Genomic DNA, 21,415 nt, shown 5'->3' with positions numbered 1-21,415 from the left:
CAAAAAAATAATGCATAGGTTGCAGCGACGGCAGCAGTAGCGAGACGAAAAAAGAGAGAGATAAAAAATTAAAACCAAGAGAGTCAAAAAAAGGAAGGCGAGAGAGACAAAAAGTTTAAACGAAGAAGATTGAGAGAGGAAATGCACAGATGCAAGAGTTCGGAGAAGTCAGCGCGAGGAAAAGGAAGGGGACATTTATCTCGCTGTTCTCATATGTGCATGTTTGCTGCTCGACAGCTGGACCCTGAGAGACAGTCAACGCACCCCACGCACGGTTTCGTCAACGACTACGATTTTTTTTTTTTTTTTTTTTTTTCTTTCATTTCGTTCACAAAGCCAACTTTAACTTTCAGTCTCTGTTAGGGACTCACCAAGAGCGCCTCGCTTCTTTTTGATTCGCGCTTACAACTATTCATATATTAATTTCTTTTCTACTTCTTTCAATTGAAATACACCGAAAATTATCAATATTTTTCATTTTTTTTAATTTTAATGAGTGCTCACGTTAATAAAAGGTTTGATTCATCTTGAAGAGGGTAAGCCAAATAGAAAATTACGCTAAATTTTGTGAGTATTTTTTTTTTTTTTACAAACTAATCATCATTATTTGTAACAAATTTGTAAGAATATTTCTAAACTATCCCACGTATGTCATACAATAATAAAAAGCAATTTACCAAACACTAAAAAAAAAAATAAAAATTTTCAAGAATCGAAAGTTAATTTTAAACTTTTTGTAGTCACTATGGTACGACTAATAATACTCGATGTTTTTCAAGTTTAGTGTCAACGGCTCACCTACGTAAAACTATACATTTAAATTATGATTTGTTTCAGGATCAGCAAGTTAAAGTTTCGTTCTCTTCTCTCCGAAAAGTAGCAACGCAAATTCATCATCACAACTATGCAGAAATTCGCCCTGCCAATCGTCATTTTTCTTCTAGCAGTAATTGGTATTTATACGCATATTTATACTGCACTTTTCTTTAGAAATAGAACACATGGAGGTCAAAAAAACAAAAAGTCCGTTGAGTACGCTTAGTTGGGGCGTAAACGAGTCCGGAATTCATATCTGAAAATTTATGGTACATATAGTAATAAAAGAAGAGAGCTGGAACAGTGATTATCACGAGCGCGCGGGAAATGCATCCGGTCGCTGAGATTGCCACTGACACGTCGCCTTATCCAATGTAGTCTCTTTTCATATCTTTTAGGGCACGCGGTATATTTATAATGTGTTCCACTTAAACATCTCACACAAACACACACACACACACGCACACATGTAATGAAAACGACCATCACTCGTTATCGATGAAAAAAAATATGCATTGTGAATAACATCCTTTGGCAAAAATTTTACTGCATTAACTATAAACTTGATTTTCAGAATATCAATGCGCTCGAGCTTGCGAAACAGATGAAATGCGAAGAGGATGCAGAATTTCCGAAGGTCAATGTTCTTGCGGCTTTGGATGCAAGTCTGAATTCAGATACGAAGATATGGGAAGCTGCAAACTCGCTCTAAGGGGTATGTGTACGATGTTTTTTTTTTTCTTCATCTTTCTTCACTAACGTGCTCTCCCCATGGATTCATTTCAGGAGAACGACATAATGCCTGCTTTCATAGCTCGAGGTGCTTGCACGATGGAATCTGCATTCAAATATCTTCAAAACCTGGTTATAGATGCAGCTGCGCAGGAACACGATTTTTCGGAGTTCATTGCGATAAACGTAAACATCAAGTTTAAAAAAAATATATTATGAAAAAAAATATGCATTTATAACATGTGCATTAACTGGGGTAACTTTTTTTTCAGCATGTCCTAAAGTAGTAGACCCACAAGATCCTCTTCAAGACGTGTGCGTTGTTATATGAAAACCAAAGAACTCAAACACTCAGAAAAAATTGGTGTTGAATAATATTATGACATAAACTTGCTAGACGTGAAAATGTTGTACATAATAAATTAAATAAAGAACGAATGAATAATCAAGATAATGTGAAATTATTTGATGCTCGCAATTTTTATTAATCAAATGAAAATTTACAGTAAATTACTTTTCTTTCTCGAGACAAAATTATAACAAGCACTCAGTTTTCTTTCACTCATCTTTACTTTATACATTATTTATATTTGTTTTTATTTTATCTTTAATCGGATGAAAAAAATATCATTGTTTAAAACTCATTCTTTCATCAAAGATAACGATGCGAACTTTACGGTTGAAATTTGATTATTTATTATAATTTTTTTGTTCGGCAATGTCCTCTTAAGAAGAAAAAAAAAAAAAAAAAAAAAAAAAAAAAAAAAAAAAGAATAAAAAAAATATAGTCTTTTTGTCCAACTCGTTACTGCCGACTCTGCGTCTTGTCATTACAGTTTTTTAGTTCTTTTTCAATTCATTATATCTGTCTTAAGTTTGGCAAATGTTCTTAGTTTCTCGTTTCTTTTATCTTAAAAATCGTAACAATAAAATAATTGATAATTATTATCATTAAATACGCGAATCTCGGCGTCGACACGTGCATGGACGAAAAACAGATGGGTGTAATTCGTGGTTACGTCTCATTTCCCTTGATTCCCTTTATTAGTTAAAATTTAAATATTACTCTTCGATGGCACCTGGTACGCGCTGCGTTCGTTCTTGACTAAATCCCTTAGTTCCATCTGGACCCTTTGGTTGCCTCACGACGATTAATTTCGGCCCAGAGTCATCTAAAGATACCGTACGCAACCGACTTATAAGTCGTTCGGGCCGTTGTTGTTGTACAGCATCGCTGTAGGACAAAAAAGTAAATCAAGATTCAGTACTACTGCTATAAAATGAAGAAAGTTTTACCAAAATTGAAAACTAGCCACTTACTTCAAACGGACGACATTGCACGCAGAAGATTTGCCAGAACGCTGATTCGTTACAAGAACGAATTCAACTTGATCGCCGGGCTGTAGCTTTGCATTGTCGCAAACTTCGCTCATATGGAAAAATAATTTTTTGCCTTCGTCGACTTCATATGCTAAAAAGCCAAAAGGACCTTTGACAGCATCAACGGTGGCCCTACGCTTTTTTCTCACTGCCACGATATTACAGGCGTTTCCGTCCGAGTCAACCTGGAACTGCACGGGATCTCCCGTCTGTAGGAGCTCGCGCTTGTTCGACAAGCCCATTATGCCAAACTCGTATTCCGGTGTCTCTTCGTCCTCACTCGTCGGATTCACTTTAATCAGGCCAGCGTACTCTGGCTGATCTGGGTTTGCACTGCGCAGTGGACGAATCACGGTACCGTCCAGAACATCGCCATCCACATTAGGTCTAGGAATGGTGCCTTTTGGTAGCAATCGCACAGAGTCGGCAGCGGTGCAGCCACCAGCTGTTCCTCGGTTGTTGCTTCCTAAGCCAACACTGCATTCAACTTCAGCGCCCAATTCCAAACTGTTGGCGTCTCCATCGAAGTAGCTGAAGTTATTATTAAAAAATTAATTAAAGTTATATTTTTCTTCCTGTTATTTATTTTTTCGAATGTATTAAAATTTAGAGTTACCTAAAGTGAAAAAATATTTCTTTATCATGATTGATGGTTTCAATGAAACCAAAGCCATCCTTAAGAGCAGCAATGAATCCTTGAAGAACTTGTCCACTAGATTTCTTATTTCCGTTTTGAATTTTTTCTCCACTCGGACTTAAAAGTGAAATATCTACAGCAACGAGTTCCTTATTACGTTTCACTTGGCAGACACTGAATTGGACCTGTAATTGAATTTTTTTTTTTTTTTTTTTTAAAGAAAATTTTTGTCATCGTTAATTTTCAGAGGAAATATATGTATAAATACAAACTTTATCATTCAGTTTCGGGATATTCTTTGATTTACAATCTTTAGCAAAAAATATAATTGTTTTTTCTTGATCATCCTTGAGGTAGCCTATGAGACCGGGTTCGTTTCCATTTATGTCTTCAACTACGGTACCCATAATATCAGATTCTATTATGGTTTCAAATTGAACACTACCCGGTGGCAAGTGTTTCAATCTAATGCCGCTTTGTCTTGTATTGGAAAATGACGAAGAAGGATCCTAAAATAAAATATTTGTCTTTGTGTTTGTGTCTTAAATAAAGGCATAATATATACAACATTTGGTGGATAAATACTTTTATAACAGTAAATTCTACTTCATCTCCAACACTGATTTCTCTGTCGACGTCTAGCACCTCGTTAAAATGAAAGAAGAGTCTTGATTCGCGATCAACACAACGAATAAAGCCAAAACCTTCCTTCAAAGCAGCAATAACACCTTGTTCGCGTCTTTCACCAGATACCGAAAAAGACTCGGGCAAAAGTGATATTTCGGTAGCTCTTTTTAATTGATCTCTGGTATCTGTAGCAATTCTGAACTGAACCCAGTCTCCGTGTCTGCAAATGTAACGAAAATCATTACTCGCTTTTGAATAACAAAAATAAGGCCGATGCTTTTTATCATCATAGCAGATATATTTTACCTTAATGTAAAGTCACCCTTTTGATCTTTATCACCAAAAGGCACTTCTACTTCCGAGTGATCAGGTGCTCTATAACGAATGCGACCTGGTAGTGGATCACTTTGGTGTCTAGCTGAAGTTCCTCTCTCAAGTGGTTTTAAAACTTGTCCTTTAATAACTTCATCGCTAATCTCTTCAAAAATAATTGATCCTGGCGGCAACTTTGTTATATTACAAGCTACTTCTTTACCCTAAAATAATAATTACGATGACATGCCGTATTAATTAAAGCTAGATTGAAAATTACACAATAATCAGGCAGCTCCTTACATTTCGCGTTTGTATAATGAACTCAACATCGTCGCCAAGTCCTAACTCATCTTTCATAGACTTGGCTTCGCTAAAGTGAAAGAATATTTCTTTAACAACATCGGCTCTTTCAATAAAACCAAAACTTTCCTTCATGGAACAAACAACTCCACGATAACGGACTGGATGAACCGGGTTTTCTAATCTAATGTGACATGCTCCCAGGTTCCCACTGCAAAACGTATTGACGATTATAAATAAATCAATAATAATAAAGCTGCAACACTTTTGAATTGCCTTTACCGTTGATTTGTAGCGATTTGAAATGAAACCTTATCACCGTTACGCAGAGTTACGTTCCCCTCAACATCGTCTTTGGTATACGGTAGAAAAAAACATTCACCTCTGTTTTCATAGCTTATCCGACCTTGAGAATCACCATTAGCTTGCAATTCCGTAGTTACGTTACCAGTGACTCGTTCTTCACTTAAAACCTGAACGATGTAATAAATACAATTTATAATGATTATTGAAAATTCTTTAGAGCTGACAAAGTATATGGAAATTTTTTTTCTTCATTACCACTTCGGGTGCAATTTTGCTAACAATGCTTGCAATCGGTTTTCCAGTTCTACGATCGTACGTCATTTCAAATTCTACGGGATCTCCGATTTTCAAATGTTCAATGTTACCGCTGAATTGGCTGAAGTGAAAAAACAGTCTTGCTTGCCTCTCGCAACATTGAATAAATCCATAAGAATGCTGTAATTTTAATAAATCAAATTTAAAAACACGTATAACATGGAATAGTTGGGATTTTAGTGGAGATTCTTGTTACCAGAAGTTTTTCGATGATGCCAGTTTCGCGCGTTCCCTGATTCGCAGACTGATCTTGATAAGAATTATTTGTTGACACTGGCTCCCCTGAATAATTTCCACTTGTTTCCAGATTACTATAAGTTGTAGACGAAAATCTTGATGTTCCATTGCGAGGAGACGTTTGTGCGCCTGAATAATCGTTAAATGTTGCAGAATTTTTTCCACAAGCAGAAGGCGAGTCCATGTAGTCACCACTGTAGTTGGTACCATTCCGATAATTGTTAACTTGCTGAGTACCTTTGGGGCTTGAAATGGACATGGACTTGTATTCTAATATTGCTGGGTCAGAGTTCATGATCGGCGGCTGGAATGGTTTCCACTGAGGATTGTTGGACATGTCTTGAATTTTTTTAGTAATTTTTAATATCACTCCCTACTATTTCAAAGTATATATATTTATATGTATATCTGTCTTTTAGTTTGTTTGTTTTGTTCTCGTTGCAGCTGATGGAAATGATCAGTCAAACCTTTTCGCCCCTAGCTCTTAATGGCCTAATCAGCCATTCATGATATTATATTATACTTATACTTAAAAATTTTAGTCTTTTCAATTATTTAAGTGTTAACATATATATCACAGAATGGTTCTTGGTACCTTATATATTTCGTTTTTTTTTAAATTTTTTTATTGTTATTTTTTTTTATTACTAACGATTTTACGAAAACTTGTGAAAGAGGAAGAGCAGCTTCTTGAAGAAGTATCACCCAAAAACTTCAATTACCTTCCTTTCTTTTCCAAGCACGAAAATCGGAAGGAAGGCCAATGCTGTATCCTTATAGCTGCAACTTGGTAGTCACCTTATTTTGTTTCACGTATCATCAATACCATTCATGGAGAAAGCACTGATTTTTAAGGCAAGCAGCTTTGATTGGTTGGCACTTTTTGAAACTTTAAAAGTGCTATTGGCATATACTTTTCTTCTTCCTGTCCTTCAACAGTTTTTTATATTTTATACTCAAACGAATTTTATACCTTAGGTCTGCTGAACATTATATTATTTGTTATGATGCATCACTGATTCTTTTAGAGTGTATAAAATTACCAGTGTACTCATGTATTCTTGGATACCACTGACGATACTTTCCATTCGCATGCACACAAATTCTTTGTTAAAAGGCAACGAACAACTTTGTAACTGCGTAATTTTTTTTTTTTTTAGATTACTGGTGATTTAATACTTTGAGCATGAAAAATTAATCAGAAAATAGAGAAAACTCACGTTTTTGCTTAAACATCAGTCATCCCTTATAATAAGGTACAAATCAAAAGTGTTAAATGTATCAAAGAATAAAGGTTGGTGTTGATTTAAAATCCTCAGATGTCCTCAATGCGTGCTGAGTGTGGTTGTGTTGCTTCTGTAATTTCTATATTGTCCTTTTATTTTTGTTCTTCGGTTTTCAAAAGTTGAATTTATGGTTGAAAGTTGTTTCAAAAGTTTCTTAAACTAACAATTACACAAGCTGAAAAAGACAGAGAAAAAAAAAAGGCTCGGTTATTATGGTGGCTTTTAAATTGATCATTTGATAAAAATACAGCGTTCAATGACTGTCCAACATTTTTCTAGGTCAACTCATGTCGATGGGAACGTTGGACATTATTGGACGATATATTTTTTTTTCCCCTAAGCACAAAAGAAACAAATGGAGGGCCCCAGGAGAGAGACACACAGGCCACCGTGGCTGGCAAATTTTAGCGATGGAAAAGAAAACAGCTAAAGCAACCGAGTGTAGTACTTAGTGGAAAAATTGTCGCTAATACCAAATGAAATATTTACATGCGACATTAAATGTACCTACACTCTCGAGTTGCGGGATACATGTTAAAATCGAGAAAAAGAGCACGGCGAGAGAGTAACGAGGACACGACCGACGACGTCCTTTAGGATGAAAAAAAAAAAAAAAACAAAAGTCCCACGATACAGAGCAGGATATAGAGATAATGGTTGGGCAGCAGGTAAAATTACGTTGCAGCACGTGAACGGATAAACAGGCCCGATCAGCGCTGGGACGGCGCGTTCTGGAGCACGCGCGAAATCGTGTCCACTGAGACTCGTCTCGTCACCTAGCAGGTATAATTGTTGTGTTGTACATACACCCGAGGAGTTCGGTTCGAAAAATAAGTATATACTTAAATATACCGTCGGGAGAATCTCTCAAAGTTTTTTTTCAATTCAGTGCAGAGAGAGAGAGAGAGAGAGAGAGAGAGAGAGAGAGAGAGGAACACCGAATTTAGGGAGAGAGAGAAAAAAGGAGAACGAGAGAGATGGAGTGTTGGAGCGATGGAACACGGATGGTCGGTAGACTCGAGAGAAGACTCGGAGGAACAGCGGTCCCAGGAAACTGACGGGTCAATAAGCGGACGAACCGGACTTGGGGCTCGCGGCTTCTATGGGCGCGGTTACGCGGCGAAACGGGCCTCGGGCCCTCGGAAAGACTCACCACGACACAGCACAGCACTGACGACATGCCGCCATGTTGAATGTCAACATTAATTTCAGCGTTCGTGCGCTGATGGTTCGTTTATTTCGCTTCTCCAGCGCAGCGCCGCCGACGCCGCATCGGCCACTTGCCCTTGCCCCCCCGTAGCGAAAGGGCGAAATCCGAGCCGCGCCAATCGGCGCCTTGCTTTGGCATGGACTCGCGAATTTTCTTCAATCACGGAGCTCGTGACCGTTTTTGCGCATTCCCCTCTGGCCAACCGGCTCTTTGGATTTTGATTTTCTCCCCCCCCCTTCGCAATGAGGTTTTTTTTCAAATTGGAAAAAATAATGAGAGAGAATATTTTGCACTGCTTATAAAATCTTTATTGTTGAGCACTTGAAAAATGTATGAGCTGCATGAAAATGCTGTCGTGTCGATTAAATGCAGGTGGATGGTTAGTGTCATTTCGAGGTTGTTTTATTTAAGCTTCAGTTGTTTCTTGCTGTACAAATTTCGGATACTTTGCTTCAACCTCGGACCACATGATTTTTCCTAACGATAAGTCTTTCACGATGTTTGGTAATTCCTCTAGCTGTACAATAAAATAATTTTCAATCGTTAATACTAATTGTCATTTGTTACGCTATTTAGAAATTAAAGTATATTTCTATTTTACTTACGTTTATTCTCACTTGGCTCATGCTATCTCTTTCCCTTAAAGTTGCACTGTGAGGTTCCTTTAGGGAATCAAAATCTATCGTAATACCAAAAGGAATGGCAATTTCGTCTGTTCTCGCATATCGGCGACCTATGCTGCCAGAAGAATCATCAACTTTATGAGATACGTCGACTTTAGTGAGATTTTGAGCTGCAAATTAAAAAAAAAAAATCATCATCTCTGTTATTTTATTACTACTATCGTGATTGTTTGGGAAATTCTACTTACACAGCTGTTTAACGAACGGAACAAATTCAGCATTTCCACTAAGTGGTAGGACAGAGCACTTTAAAGGTGCTACAACTGGTGGTAAGCTAAAATACCTTCTTTGCTCATCACCGTCACGCATTTTGAAATTATGCTCAAAAACTGCATACATGATTCGACCAATGCCAAATGAAGGCTCAATTACTGAAGGAACAAATTCTTCGACATGAACAGTTTTCTGGTATCTTTTAATTGCTACCATTTCTTTTGTAATTTCATAACTAGCACCAGATACTTTCAGCTCATACTTTCCGTTATCGTTCAGATCTTTTTCCAAAATATCAAGGTTTTTTTCTTCAAGCTCGGCAAGTGCGTCCAATACGAGTTTGGCTTCCTTCCTAAAGGTTTTTCCAATGATGCCGCGATTCGGAGCAGCTTCACATATGTCTACTGTTTTTGGCTGTGATAATTTTTTCTCGGCAACTAATCTGACTCCAGTAGCCTTTGTATGTTGAGTTAAATCATAAGCTGACCTGTCAATTTAGTTACATCATTAGTAATAATAAAAAATAAAAAAAAAACAGCTAATAACACATTTACAAGATAGACAAAAATATACATGCCTGTCAGCACATCCAACGCATTCTACCCAACCATACGAAGTTAAACATTCTGCATCCCAGCAGTCACAGGCATAATGGGCCATTTCGTTTCCCATGTGTTGTCTAAACCTCAATTTCTTAGGATCCACTCCCACTTTGACGAGGAACTTTTGTATTCTGGCCATAAAATACCCCAAGGTTTCATTTGCCACGAGACCACTTTCCACAGCCTGACCAATGGATAAATATTCCGCACTCTTGCCATCCATCTGATTGCAGGCCGAGTAGAGCAGAAGTGTGGTTTCTTTCATCGAATCAAACTTTGGATGCTTTTTGTCATTAGGATCGCAAAAATGTTCGATTTCTGCCATAGTGAACTCTCTGACTCTAATTAAACCAGATCTCGGAGAAATTTCATTTCTAAAGGAATTTCCGATTTGAGCAGCAGCAAATGGCAATTTATCTTGGTTAAATTCGAGGAGACGCTTAAAATTAACAAAAATACCTTGGGCAGTTTCTGGCCTTAAGAACCCTTTGATCAGTCCTGTAGGCCCAATTTGAGTGGCAAACATTAAATTGAACTCGATAGGCTCCGTCAAATCATTCCCGGTAATTGGTGATTTGATGTTAAATTTCTTAAGAACAGCACCCATCTCATCTTTAGTCATGCCATCTAGTCTAATGACAATATCTTCGCACTCTCTTTTGGTCTCTTCGTTTGTTTTTTTATCCGCGCATACCTTTTCCAAATGTGCTTTGATCAAATGATCGAGCCTAAAACATTCTCCGTTTTTTGTATCTTTCACCATCAAATCCGCAAAACGCTCCACATGTCCGGATGCTTTGAGAACAGGTTCAGGCGTCAAAATGGAACAGTCAACTTCCAACATCTGCTCTTCGAGTACAAAGAAATTCCTCCACGCGCCCAGTAGATTTGATTTGAAGGCACAACCCATGGGACCAAAGTCATACTGGCCAGTGATACCTCCATAAATAGCAAACGATTGATCAAAGAAAAATCGTCGTTTCAACAGATCTTCCATTCTCGCTCTGTCAAAGGTAGCCGAGTCAGGAGTCAGCGCAAGTTCCTTGTCCTCCAACAATTTTTTGCGCATCTTAAGCTCTGCCACGGCTTTTTTAACGTCCAACTCTGGTGCTCCATCCGCCTTGAGTTTTCTCACCAAATCTCCCTAAATCAAACGCAATCGCTTTAGCAACTTGGCTAATTTGCATGAGAAGGAAAATAAACAAAAAAGGGGTGCAAAAGGATCCGGGCATATGGTAAAATTTACCTGTTCTTTGACGTTGGCGCGCAGAGGCGCGAGCTCAGCCTCGATCTTCGGATCCGCCATGTCCAGGAGGGAAAAGTGTAGCTTGACCTTACGATGTTGCTTTTTGGTACCCCAGGCGGATGCGCTAGCGACGTTGACGGCGGCCGCGTGGCTCTTTAACCTGACTGATGTTGCGGCCAAAACTGCGTTTGCGACGCTCGTCGGCAGAAGAGTCTGACAGTGCAGCTGATGGAGAACGGCGACAGTGGCGGCGGTGGCGGTGCGCGGAAAAGGAAATATTAGCGCGGAGCGCCAAAGCCGGCTGCAGTGCATCCGCAAATCTTTCTCTCGAGCTTTTCTTTTGATAGGTTGCTGCAGATGGGATCTAGTATACCTTTCGGTCGACCTTGGCCCGGTATGCCTGTCTGCAGGTTAACCGCTCACTGTGCCGTTCACTTTGCACTTTCGCCGCTTTGCAAAGGCTCGAGGAAGCAGATGTTGGCACCTCTCGTGAACCATGCAAGTATAGCAATACTGGGATTTTATTCCAGGATGCAGGAAATTTGAGCAACGCAACTGATGCAACTTGAGTTGTCTTTGTTCAATCATTTTGCAATATTGCAATTGCAATAAATTATAATATAATAACGTTAATGCGCTCCTCTCATATTTTTTTTTTTCATGCACTGCAAAGACGTCTGCTCTTGCTGTAGCAGACAGCAGCACACGAATACGACAACATATATATATATATGTACGACTCCGAAAAAAAGTCACATATATATATATACGCTTCAGTCAAATTGAAAGTTGTTTATACGAGAGAACAAGATCTAGGAATCCAAAATAATAGAAAATTTACTAATAAACTCTATGTTAAAGATTCACGATTGCCACAGAAAAAGCGTTGTAGTACTAGGTGGAAATAAACGTTGTGGCTGATGAAATATATGCGGAGCTGTATATGTATATTTAATCCAACTGAAAATTGTCTTAGTGAATAAATGCATATATATATATATATACTTATTGTTGACTATTATGTATCAAATATGAGAATATATACCCCCTTTATATTTAGCTTTCAAATGTGATAATTGAGTAATGAACTATGGTATGTATATACACTTCATTGTTTACCGATTTTTCGAAGACTGCGTAAAATACTGCGTCGGTAAATTAAATGTGCGTAAGCAGTGATGTTATATTGCAATATACACGGCATATTATAATGAATATGCTTTTCCTTAGTTATAAATAAAATAATGAAAAATATTGAAAAACATTTTTATTCGGAAACAGTAAATTTTTACATTGAAATGGCAAATGACTCTTTTTGAGAACCACGAAATAAGGATAGGTACAAGTATATTTTCTTGCTTCCCCTTCTATTTTTAAAAAAAGTAAAAATAAAAATCTTGTTTCGTAAAAAGTGTTATTTTCGTAAAAACTGAAAAAAAATATATATCTCTGGAAAAAACGTCGTAGACTAGATTTGTTTCTTACAGTTTTGACTTTGCGTTTTTAGAAAATAAGTAACGAGTGAAAAGGATTTCTAAACATAGGTAGGACTTATCTAATTATCAACAATAAACGATGTATATGAAGTAAATAATTCGGAGCAAGAAACATAAACGTTGTAATATATTTTAATACTTGGCTCTAAAAAAATTTAACGAATGAACGAATAAAATGTATTAAGCACTTGTGAGTCGCTTTTGTTATCTGTTGTACGTGCCTCTTTCTTTGAAAGTAGTAGATGATTCATTCATGAATAACTTATGAAGTTTTTTAATCTTCGATTACAACACACACCCCCCGCTTTCCGGGGTTTCTCTTTTATCAAACGGCCGCTGCTCTTATATGCAGCTCAGCTGGCACTCCAGACGTCCAGACCCTGCAGACGCGCTATCACGCGACAAAAGCTATATACATATAGCAACGCATTGGGTGCAACGGTGCAACGTCACATCTTTTACAATCCGATTGTTGGGCGCTGACGCGCTGGGGGTTCTCGTGTGTATACGCTGCATAAGCAGAGAAGCTGACGGTAAGCAGAAAATTCACGCGTTTATTCAATAACTACTGATTATTTTGTAATAGTTTGATGTGCAAAAATAAGTCCTCACAGTCAAGCGTAGACGTACGTCCATGATAGAAAGTTTGTTTTCTCTGTGCTCTGTGTGCGTGCTCCCATCTCCCAGTCCCACCAGCATCGTCATAATAATAATAATAATAATATTTATCTCATCGCAGATCCTCCGAACCCGAAGCTGTATAGCTGTACTATATACGTGTAAGCATAGCAACTGCTCTGTGCACTACGTCGGCTGATGAGTTGACCGCGTGCCATTGACACTGACGCTGCTGGTGTATGTGATAGAGGATGCTTCTGCGAGTGATCAGTTAATATAATTTTGGGGAGAAGCAGGAAGAGTCGCTCTCCGTGCACACAACACTTCTACAGACAGCGTAAAGAAGCTGATAGACGAAATCCCCTTTGGAGCATATATACCAAAATGTCACACCAGACGGGAATCAAAGGTGACGAACATCCTCCCTTTTTTTAATCAATTGGACATTTTATCTACTAATTTTCTTTGTATGATAATTTATTTCTTTAGTTTTTTTTTTTTTTTTTCAATTACAAATTTATACTTTCTTTTGCAGCCAATGAAGCCTTAAAAAAAATCTTCAGCAAGTGTAGGGATGGAAAAATCCGTGTCCTCAAAGTATCTATTGAAAATGGTAGGCTCAGTGCTCAACCACATTTATAATGTTTACTTTGAATTAAGTATCTATACGTCCCATTCTCTGTATCGTTAATTTCTTTTATCTTTATTGACACAATTTGTGCACGTATTTCTTTGCATTTCAGAGGCATTGTCTCCTTCAACCTCATCTAAACCTGTAAAAGACTGGCAAAGTGATTATGAAAAAATGATCAAACCCCTTATTGAAGAGACCCAGCCAGCGTACATTCTTTTTCGACTTGACACAAAGTCTCCTGACTCTGGTTACGACTGGTTACTTATATCTTGGTCTCCGGATGTTGCTCCTGTTAGACAGAAAATGTTGTACGCCTCGACTAAAGCGACTCTCAAGCAAGAATTTGGATCTGCATCTATAAAAGAAGAACTTCATGGCACTGTTCCAGATGATATTAATTTAGAAGGTTACCGTAAACATAAGAGTAATGACGCGGTTCCAGCTCCATTAACTTCTGTAGAAGAGGAACTTGCAGTATTGAAAAAGACAACTACTCATACTGATTATGGTGTTGAAACGAGACAGCAAACCATAAGTGGCGTTGCATTTCCCGTGACAGATGAGGCAAAGCAAGCAATCTCAGATATAGGAAAAAATGTTTACGAATACGTACAATTAAAAATTGATCTGGAGGAAGAAAAAATTCATTTAGTAACTGCAGGTGATGTTTCATTGGATAAACTTCCTACCAAGGTACCTTCAGATTCTGCGAGATATCACTTGTACAACTTTAAGCACACCCATGAAGGAGATTACATGGAATGCATAGGTAAATCTCTTACAGTTATCAACCGTTTTTAATAGTTCAAGTCAACAAAGTTTTTGATACACACATTTATTATATTTTCAGTTTTCATATACAGCATGCCAGGATACACTTGTAGCATCAAGGAAAGAATGCTGTATTCTTCGTGTAAAGCTCCTTTACTGGAACTGATCCAGTCTTTGGGAGTAACAATTACAAAAAAAGTAAGTAATGTTTTGTTTTTTTTGCACTTTTTCTACATTTTTGTTTTTAATAATAGATTAATTATCAGCCCAGTTTAAACTTAAAAAACTTAGAAATTTAAATTATTTAAATGGTAAAAAAAACGTGTATAGTAAATCATACTATAAAATAAATAACTACAGAGAAATTGAACAACGCATGATGTAAAACAAATACAAAGTATTGTGTACCAAGTGCCTGAATTAGATACATTCGTTTTATAATCATACCAAACTTTCCACCTTAGAATTGTATGCATATCATTACGCTGTGCGAAAACGCCACTGGCAAGTTTGAGACAGACGAAGCCTGGCCTATACTTGCTTGTTTTTCATCGTCAACCTTTCCATTTGCAAAAAATTATAAAATTATTTTACACACAGTATTGTGAGTGTAGCCGTTCATATATCCTAAATGAAATACTAAAAATTTGTTTAATACGAAATAGGTAGAAGGAATGTTTGTGTACCTCTTTCATGTGGATGTGTGTTTATTATCATTCATAGCCGTCGTTCTTTCTTTTATCACAGAGGTGGATACATTCGAAATCTCGATCGACATTTTCAAATTGTTAATGTATGGAAGAGATATGTATTTCACAGATGCATGATCGGGAGACATGAGAGATGGAGAGCGAGATAGTGATTTAATGTTTTTCATCTCTTCTTTTGTTCTTTGATTCATGAGTGATTGATAAAATACATTGTTTGTTTTAGTTCGATGTAGTACTCAAGTTTTTATACGCTTCAATTATGTAAATAACGCTGTACAAAAAATTTAGTAAATTTGGTTGGTAATATAAATACTGGGCTGTATAAATAAAATTAAAAAATTGTCAACAAAAATTGAAGTATATAAAAACATGATGGTTTACGAGGGATCTCACTACTTTTAGTCAAGTATCATAGACTAATTTTTATATGATAGTGAAATCGACGAAAAATTAATTTTGCTGCTCTCAAACTTGCCTTGAACTAAGTATTTTAAAAGTGTTTTTGTATTATTATTTTATTTTCCTCAACATTCTAAAAAAAGTATGCTTTTAAACGTAAGTTACAAAATTTGGAAAAAAAAAAAAATAATTTTGTCTGACGAAACTGCGACTGATCGCAGTTGGAAGTGACTAACGGTGAGGAGTTAGCGGACATGTTGGAAGACCCGCCGTCAGAGGTAGAAGGCACAGGTACGTCGACACCGGCAACTCCGTCGACCCCTTGCGCACCACCAAATACAATAATGCAAAAGAAATCCAAGCCGAAGCGATCCTGCATAATAAGTTAACAGGCCTAAAGCTCCTTGTACTGCCTATACTCGCACCATCTAATGACTTTCTTTCAATTTCAAAGAATCAAAGACGGCAATAACAACTCAAAGCGTTTACCAAATGAAAGAATGAGGAAGAGATGCAAAGGAATAACGTCCAAAACTTCGGATTTCGATCTTGTGATATAGAGTAAAAATTTCTGAGATATAGATATATGAACGGATATATATTTAAATACAATCTTTACAAAGATCGTATTCCCTCAACTCTTTGAGATTGTAGGATATTAGTCTATGAAAGTGATATATTGGTTGAGATAAATACAAGTATAATGTAGCTACAAAGACGACGAAAAAAGAAAAAAAAAATTAAAGGAACAATGTATTTTTCTAAATTTTTTTGGAGACAATCTTTTTCATTGCACAAGTTATTTTATTATTCCACGTGGAAGTATTTTGAAAACGAAAACGAAGCACCGCACAAAATAACTTTAAATAAATTATTTTTGAAAACCACTGAAAAATTAATTACGACTTGCGCTATTAAAAAGAATTTCTAGAGTTGGTTTACTTTCTAAAACTAACTCCATTCCATGGTAATTTGAAATTGCGCGAGTATCCTACAGTGCAAAGTTAATATAAGAGTTTTATTCTGAAATTTTCAAGTGATATTATTATTATTACGAGATTCTTTAAGATTATGGAAATTCATAGTTACATTCAATTTCATTTTTAATTTTTGTAAAATTTTGAAAATCCCGTTACAAACTATTGGTCCGATTTCCCTTGAAATGAGGTATTTTTCTAAACTTTATTTGTGATACACCTAGTTTTCAGTTATATTTTTTTTCCTATTTATATTATTTTTTTTAAATATTCAACTGTACAAACGAACCAGTTTACTGTGTACCGCTCTTGAAAGTTTTAAAATAATTTACATACGTATGCTATGGCCCGAGAATCAAGATTTATTGTCTGAATTGATAAAAATTACAGTGCACTGCCACATTAGTTACTAGTCCAGTGATGCCATTATTGTGATGTTCTTACGTGATCACTTAACTATTCATCAAAATTAAACTTAAATCGAGGTTGATTTCGGACATCTGTGGGAATTTTTTTCCGTAAAAAGTATTGTAATCTCAAAATAAAGTCTCAAATATTATTTTCTTACAAATTTGTATACAGTTTACCATTTTCTGACTAATTTTTATTACGAATGTATTACAAATGGATTTGTAGAATGATTCGAAAAATGCCGATACCTAAAGAGGTTGCTAAGAGCATATAAATCTTATTTTCGTACGCTGAAGATTATACGAATGATTGTTATTTTAAAGATTATTATTAATTCTATTGATGAATAATCGATAGTCAGTTCATTGAAATGCCATGTAATAGAATATAAAAAGTTGGAGTATTTTGAACGCTTAATAAGTACAATGTAATCAGTACTAGCTTATATTTTTGTATATCTTGTGTCGATAAAAATAATGTGTAGTCATGCGAATATAAATAATGCAAAAAAAAAAATTTTTTTTGATTAACTCAAGCTGTAAAAGTATCTTTTCAGATTTTATTTTTGTGCAAAATACTTTGATTGATAAAAAACCAATTGATATTGGTGATTTTCAAATTAGATCTGCCGTATTTTTGAATCTTTTATTCGAGATGCCAATTAAAAAATCGAAAAAGTGATCCATTCAACAGAATAATTTCAAACCGTATGATTCTTAAAAATAAGAAATAGTTTGGATGTAATGTTAATAATTATACTTTTACAGCAGGCCAAAATCTGTGTAATGTCTCTGATATTTTACTAGTATCAATGACAAAAGAAAAGATGTATAGAAAAAACAGGTGTTTAAGAAAATAGAAACAAATAATACATATTTTTGTACATGTTTAATCGAACATGTAAATTTTCTGTAAAATATGTATGTCCTCGTATTTTTATAGCCCATCAAATGTCGAAATATTGTTTATGTATTCCAAAAATGGAGGAAATGTATCGGTTTCAGTGTTTAATGTAAAAAGTGTGATTGTGAAAAATTGTAATTTTTAAGACTGACTATAGTTTTTCCTTTTTACTTTGAATTTTCGTGTATGTACAACTAATGTATAATAGATGTAGTTTCACTAACATTCCAGATCTGTGAAAAACATTTTAAAAACAAGTATTCCACTCTCAAAAAAAATTATAAGATACAATAGGTAATAAATCTCACTATCTTGAATCTTTAGAGGACTAGAAAGCCAATGTATTGGCTAGACTTTGTCGTAGTTAATCTTTGATTAAATAGATGAGTTGAGACTATTTTTCAACGGAGTTTTATGATCCTAATTACCTGGTTCTCTGAAGGAAAAAAATAATTTTCATTGCTTGCAATGAAAAGTTTGAAGAAAATGGAAAAACCAAATATAGCCATATAAAAACATAAAATTAAAGAAGTGCATCTATTTTATGTGATCTGTATTTTGCATCTAATGTGCACTTAAAGTAATCGCTGTATATTTATCTTAATCAAAGCAATCTTCCAAATATTTCGTAGTTAAAATCGAAATTATGATGACAAAACGACCGAAATGAATAACTATACAAAAAAAATGCGTGAGATTTTTAACCATATACAAATACAAGCAATTATTATTGCCATTTTTTTTAAATTTATTGATGCTTGCCTGGAGCTGCATAATTACTATTATTATAATGATAATGATTATTACCACTATACATTCTTACAATTGAACTATTACTATAATTATATTAACCATTAATCTTGTTAGAAGAGCGATGCTTCTTCCAGGCCTATTTTGTAAAATCGTATTTATTTTATTACGAGATAAACAATTTTATCCAAGTGATTGCCAAGCTTCAACAATTAACCAATCGTCATTGTGAATAAATAAATTAGGTTTAAGTGTATATCTTGCCAATAATATGCCGAGCATCGAAATATAATAAAATGCTGTTATTAAATTGTGAAATGAACTTAAACAGTCTTTTATACTACTTATTCTCCCATTATCATTTCATTATCAAATACAGAATTGAAGACAAGAAACCAATTGGTATGTAAAAATTACTAGTGCAACCGTTATAAGAAACAAGTAGCTTACACAATAGGCCTGAAGTATTCATCAAATTTTAATTTACAAAAAATTGTTTTTCTCACTTACTTAAGTTGACAAGCAAAGAGTACCTAATATGATTCTTGAATTTTCTTGTCTTTACATAGCTTGAAATAGATAATGGGAAGGATTTGACCGAGGCTTTTCTTCAAGATGAACTTCACCCAAAAGTAAACTTGCACCGACCAAAGTTTGCCAAACCAAAAGGTCCACCAAACAGAGGTGGAAAAAGACTAACCAAAGTCCAGGAAGCTGAGACTTTAGAATAAAAATAACATTTTATCAAGAGCTTCCTTTAAGTTTATTTGTACATAAAATATATGTATGACAAAATCGATTGCAAGACATCTAGATTTCAAAATCACTTAATTGCAGAATTTTTGATCTTCAAAAAGCATATTTTGTCGTGATAAATTATGCTTAATTTTTTCAATGAATACATACCTACTGGAATTCAAAGAATAATATACAAAAAACAATCTACACTGTTCGATAAAAATTCGGCCTATTTTAAAATGATCACTATTGTTTGACTTAACCGTCAATATTATTAGTTTAGTTGTCAAATTCTTTTGAAATGCAGACGTAATAATTTAATTATTGATGAATAAGAGAAATATTGTATCTGACAACGTTCCTTGAATTTTCTTTCATCCGTTATTCTAAAATTATATTACATTATATTCATGGTTCTATAGAGTAGATAGAAACTGTATTATTGTACAATTATTTATAAGCATTAATAAATGTGTGATAAAATCAAAAATTTAATCGTTATAATTGATTTTATAAACGTTGGTCTTGAAAGTTCTTTTTTTTTTACTTTTAATAAAGAAACTTAAAAATTTTTTCAATAACAATAGTTAGTTTTATTACAATGTAAATATATATAAATAATTTTACAAATTTGACATACTGCCGATGAGTTGACTGACAATCATGCTCAATAATGTCTCATGGCTTCTACTAACTCTTTTTCCATTTTTTTTTCACTTTTATATTTCATGCCTGCAACGATGGCTCTAAAAATAAAAAATAAACTTATTTAATTACGCAACGTGTACATAAGAATTGACAGAGAAATAAAATTAAATAACATACTCTTCCCGTGCGGCTGCTCTCTCGGCTGTCAGGAGTCTAAGTTGCTCTTCGGAATAGTTTGTTATTTTAAATGTAACCCATTTAAAAGCTCCAAGTATGCTTCCAAAAAAGCCTCCAAAAACCATTCCCGCGATCATACCCTTGGAGCCTAATGGAAACTTGTACAATGCTCCTGCAACTGACCCTGCAGCCGTGTAGTACATCACTGAATCTTTATTATTATAGACTGAAATAATTGTATACGTAGCCCTGAAATCAACTGATGCACATTTATACTTTTGATCGTAAAAACTATTGATTTTAAAGTACATAAATATGTATATATTACGATAATGCTCCACAGAAAACAGCTACTTTAAGACCAGTTCTCATAAATCCTTGCATAAAGCTTGTAAACATTTTGTCCGATAGTCTTCGTTTGGCATCGTGTTGACTGATAAATTGTGTGGCCTCATTATTTTCAATGAAACTTATGAATGTAGTTCTCGAAGTTGTTGCACCACCATAAAGTCCTCCCACTATCAGTGCAGTTATTGTATTGTGTATTGTCGTTATGACTGATGGATGAAATAGACTATTATCTCTTGAACCAAATAAAATAGCTGGTATATTAACAGGAATGTTTCACGTTATTTCTTATGTGATAAAAACTTACTGTTTCTCAAATAAATTTTGTAACCTCTGAAAACCAGTTTGATTGGCAACGTCACTGGAAAGTGCATTCTTATCTCTGATTTTGTCGAAAGGATTTTCTTCCTCGAAAAGAAGAGGTACGAAAGCAAAATATTTGTTTCGTTTGATAAATCTAATGATCATTTTGAAGTATATGTAACAACTGTTGCGTATATCAAACGATATAGAGCTGCACAGAGAGATATCAACCATACAACTGCACAAATTTGTAGTCTGCTAGATGTCTATTGTCTATACCGTGTGCCTGCACTGTGCCACATATATATAGGTATATTTAGGAGACATAGGTAATAACACACTTTTGCAATGTAAAAGTTAAAAAATTGACTAATAGACGAACCCAATTTTCCAAAGTAAAGCATTATTAGCTCCAGAAATTTCATTTTAAAAAATCTGAATCAAGTAAACTAGAAAAATATAATGCGGTTAATATTCTCATTATAATATTAGTGTTATGTATGCATAAGAAAAACTAACGACGTGGAATCGGTGGAATGTACTATGCTCTAACCGATTTCGGAGTGGAAAAAAAAACTTTGTTGCTTATTACTGGGAGAGATTGATGTTCTACAAAAATTGCTGGAA

The 21,415-nt window shown here is 35.2% G+C and overlaps 5 protein-coding genes across 9 annotated transcripts; 2 read left to right on the top strand and 3 right to left on the bottom strand.

Moving 5' to 3' along the window:
• Positions 1 to 310: 310 nt before the first annotated feature.
• On the top strand, positions 311 to 1,996 carry LOC106638228 (uncharacterized). Of its 2 annotated transcripts, none has more exons than XM_089591803.1 (5): positions 311 to 536; positions 838 to 953; positions 1,391 to 1,531; positions 1,603 to 1,734; positions 1,821 to 1,996. In XM_089591803.1, the coding sequence occupies exons 2-5, from the start codon at positions 905 to 907 to the stop codon at positions 1,877 to 1,879; spliced, it is 381 nt and encodes a 126-aa protein (XP_089447929.1). In that variant the 5' UTR covers positions 311 to 536; positions 838 to 904; the 3' UTR covers positions 1,880 to 1,996. The 2 variants fall into 2 exon arrangements, with proteins under 2 accessions (XP_089447929.1, XP_089447928.1); XM_089591802.1 differs by having other exon boundaries at positions 311 to 567.
• Positions 1,997 to 2,020: 24 nt separating this feature from the next.
• On the bottom strand, positions 2,021 to 8,190 carry Unr (cold shock domain-containing Unr). Its single transcript, XM_089591801.1, has 12 exons — positions 8,105 to 8,190; positions 6,886 to 7,126; positions 5,625 to 6,801; positions 5,369 to 5,548; positions 5,090 to 5,280; positions 4,808 to 5,018; positions 4,499 to 4,728; positions 4,151 to 4,412; positions 3,838 to 4,074; positions 3,545 to 3,750; positions 2,869 to 3,459; positions 2,021 to 2,782 (listed from the first exon to the last, which is right to left on the bottom strand). Exons 3-12 carry the CDS (start codon positions 6,000 to 6,002, stop codon positions 2,611 to 2,613), a joined length of 2,658 nt encoding a protein of 885 aa, XP_089447927.1. The 5' UTR covers positions 6,003 to 6,801; positions 6,886 to 7,126; positions 8,105 to 8,190; the 3' UTR covers positions 2,021 to 2,610.
• A 265-nt stretch (positions 8,191 to 8,455) lies between these two features.
• On the bottom strand, positions 8,456 to 11,482 carry GlyRS (glycine--tRNA ligase). Its single transcript, XM_014351247.2, has 5 exons — positions 10,906 to 11,482; positions 9,635 to 10,803; positions 9,033 to 9,544; positions 8,767 to 8,954; positions 8,456 to 8,678 (listed from the first exon to the last, which is right to left on the bottom strand). Exons 1-5 carry the CDS (start codon positions 11,215 to 11,217, stop codon positions 8,568 to 8,570), a joined length of 2,292 nt encoding a protein of 763 aa, XP_014206733.2. The 5' UTR covers positions 11,218 to 11,482; the 3' UTR covers positions 8,456 to 8,567.
• Positions 11,483 to 12,820: 1,338 nt separating this feature from the next.
• On the top strand, positions 12,821 to 19,719 carry twf (twinfilin actin binding protein). 3 transcript variants are annotated; one of them, XM_014351233.2, is made up of 6 exons: positions 12,821 to 12,934; positions 13,141 to 13,428; positions 13,555 to 13,632; positions 13,763 to 14,422; positions 14,504 to 14,622; positions 19,144 to 19,719. In XM_014351233.2, exons 2-6 carry the CDS (start codon positions 13,404 to 13,406, stop codon positions 19,303 to 19,305), a joined length of 1,044 nt encoding a protein of 347 aa, XP_014206719.1. In that variant the 5' UTR covers positions 12,821 to 12,934; positions 13,141 to 13,403; the 3' UTR covers positions 19,306 to 19,719. The 3 variants fall into 3 exon arrangements, with proteins under 3 accessions (XP_014206719.1, XP_014206718.2, XP_089448050.1); XM_014351232.2 differs by lacking the exon at positions 19,144 to 19,719 and adding an exon at positions 15,755 to 19,133; XM_089591924.1 differs by lacking the exons at positions 12,821 to 12,934; positions 19,144 to 19,719 and adding exons at positions 12,982 to 13,067; positions 15,755 to 19,133.
• A 239-nt stretch (positions 19,720 to 19,958) lies between these two features.
• 140up (RPII140-upstream gene protein) lies at positions 19,959 to 21,031 on the bottom strand. 2 transcript variants are annotated; one of them, XM_014351302.2, is made up of 4 exons: positions 20,793 to 21,031; positions 20,466 to 20,718; positions 20,138 to 20,386; positions 19,959 to 20,058 (listed from the first exon to the last, which is right to left on the bottom strand). In XM_014351302.2, exons 1-4 carry the CDS (start codon positions 20,857 to 20,859, stop codon positions 19,980 to 19,982), a joined length of 648 nt encoding a protein of 215 aa, XP_014206788.2. In that variant the 5' UTR covers positions 20,860 to 21,031; the 3' UTR covers positions 19,959 to 19,979. The 2 variants fall into 2 exon arrangements, with proteins under 2 accessions (XP_014206788.2, XP_014206789.2); XM_014351303.2 differs by having other exon boundaries at positions 20,466 to 20,694.
• Between the last annotated feature and the right edge of the window lie 384 nt (positions 21,032 to 21,415).

The sequence above is a fragment of the Copidosoma floridanum genome, unplaced genomic scaffold (genome assembly GCF_036245765.1).
Source record: "Copidosoma floridanum isolate Cflo_tuat_1 unplaced genomic scaffold, Cflo_Japanese_pri ptg000014l, whole genome shotgun sequence".
Lineage (NCBI taxonomy): Eukaryota > Metazoa > Arthropoda > Insecta > Hymenoptera > Encyrtidae > Copidosoma > Copidosoma floridanum.
The sequence above is the reverse complement of the archived record's forward strand: the minus strand, read 5'-3'. Positions and strand labels throughout refer to the sequence as shown.

Excerpts from the sequence above, each read along its gene's own strand:
- LOC106638228 (XM_089591803.1), top strand. The coding sequence starts at position 905 with ATGCAGAAATTCGCCCTGCCAATCGTCATTTTTCTTCTAGCAGTAATT. Across the intron at positions 1,532-1,602 it reads CTGCAAACTCGCTCTAAGGG|GAGAACGACATAATGCCTGC; the intron begins GTATGTGTACGA and ends GATTCATTTCAG. Across the intron at positions 1,735-1,820 it reads CGGAGTTCATTGCGATAAAC|CATGTCCTAAAGTAGTAGAC; the intron begins GTAAACATCAAG and ends CTTTTTTTTCAG.
- Unr (XM_089591801.1), bottom strand. The coding sequence starts at position 6,002 with ATGTCCAACAATCCTCAGTGGAAACCATTCCAGCCGCCGATCATGAAC. Across the intron at positions 5,281-5,368 it reads GCAAAATTGCACCCGAAGTG|GTTTTAAGTGAAGAACGAGT; the intron begins GTAATGAAGAAA and ends TACATCGTTCAG. Across the intron at positions 4,729-4,807 it reads TCATTATACAAACGCGAAAT|GGTAAAGAAGTAGCTTGTAA; the intron begins GTAAGGAGCTGC and ends TTATTATTTTAG.
- GlyRS (XM_014351247.2), bottom strand. The coding sequence starts at position 11,217 with ATGCACTGCAGCCGGCTTTGGCGCTCCGCGCTAATATTTCCTTTTCCG. Across the intron at positions 10,804-10,905 it reads GCGCCAACGTCAAAGAACAG|GGAGATTTGGTGAGAAAACT; the intron begins GTAAATTTTACC and ends CGTTTGATTTAG. Across the intron at positions 9,545-9,634 it reads TGCGTTGGATGTGCTGACAG|GTCAGCTTATGATTTAACTC; the intron begins GCATGTATATTT and ends CTAAATTGACAG.
- twf (XM_014351232.2), top strand. The coding sequence starts at position 13,404 with ATGTCACACCAGACGGGAATCAAAG. Across the intron at positions 13,633-13,762 it reads CAAAGTATCTATTGAAAATG|AGGCATTGTCTCCTTCAACC; the intron begins GTAGGCTCAGTG and ends TTTGCATTTCAG. Across the intron at positions 14,423-14,503 it reads AGATTACATGGAATGCATAG|TTTTCATATACAGCATGCCA; the intron begins GTAAATCTCTTA and ends TTATATTTTCAG.
- 140up (XM_014351302.2), bottom strand. The coding sequence starts at position 20,859 with ATGCACTTTCCAGTGACGTTGCCAATCAAACTGGTTTTCAGAGGTTAC. Across the intron at positions 20,387-20,465 it reads GTTTTCTGTGGAGCATTATC|GGCTACGTATACAATTATTT; the intron begins GTAATATATACA and ends AGTTGATTTCAG. Across the intron at positions 20,059-20,137 it reads AGAGCAGCCGCACGGGAAGA|AGCCATCGTTGCAGGCATGA; the intron begins GTATGTTATTTA and ends TTTTATTTTTAG.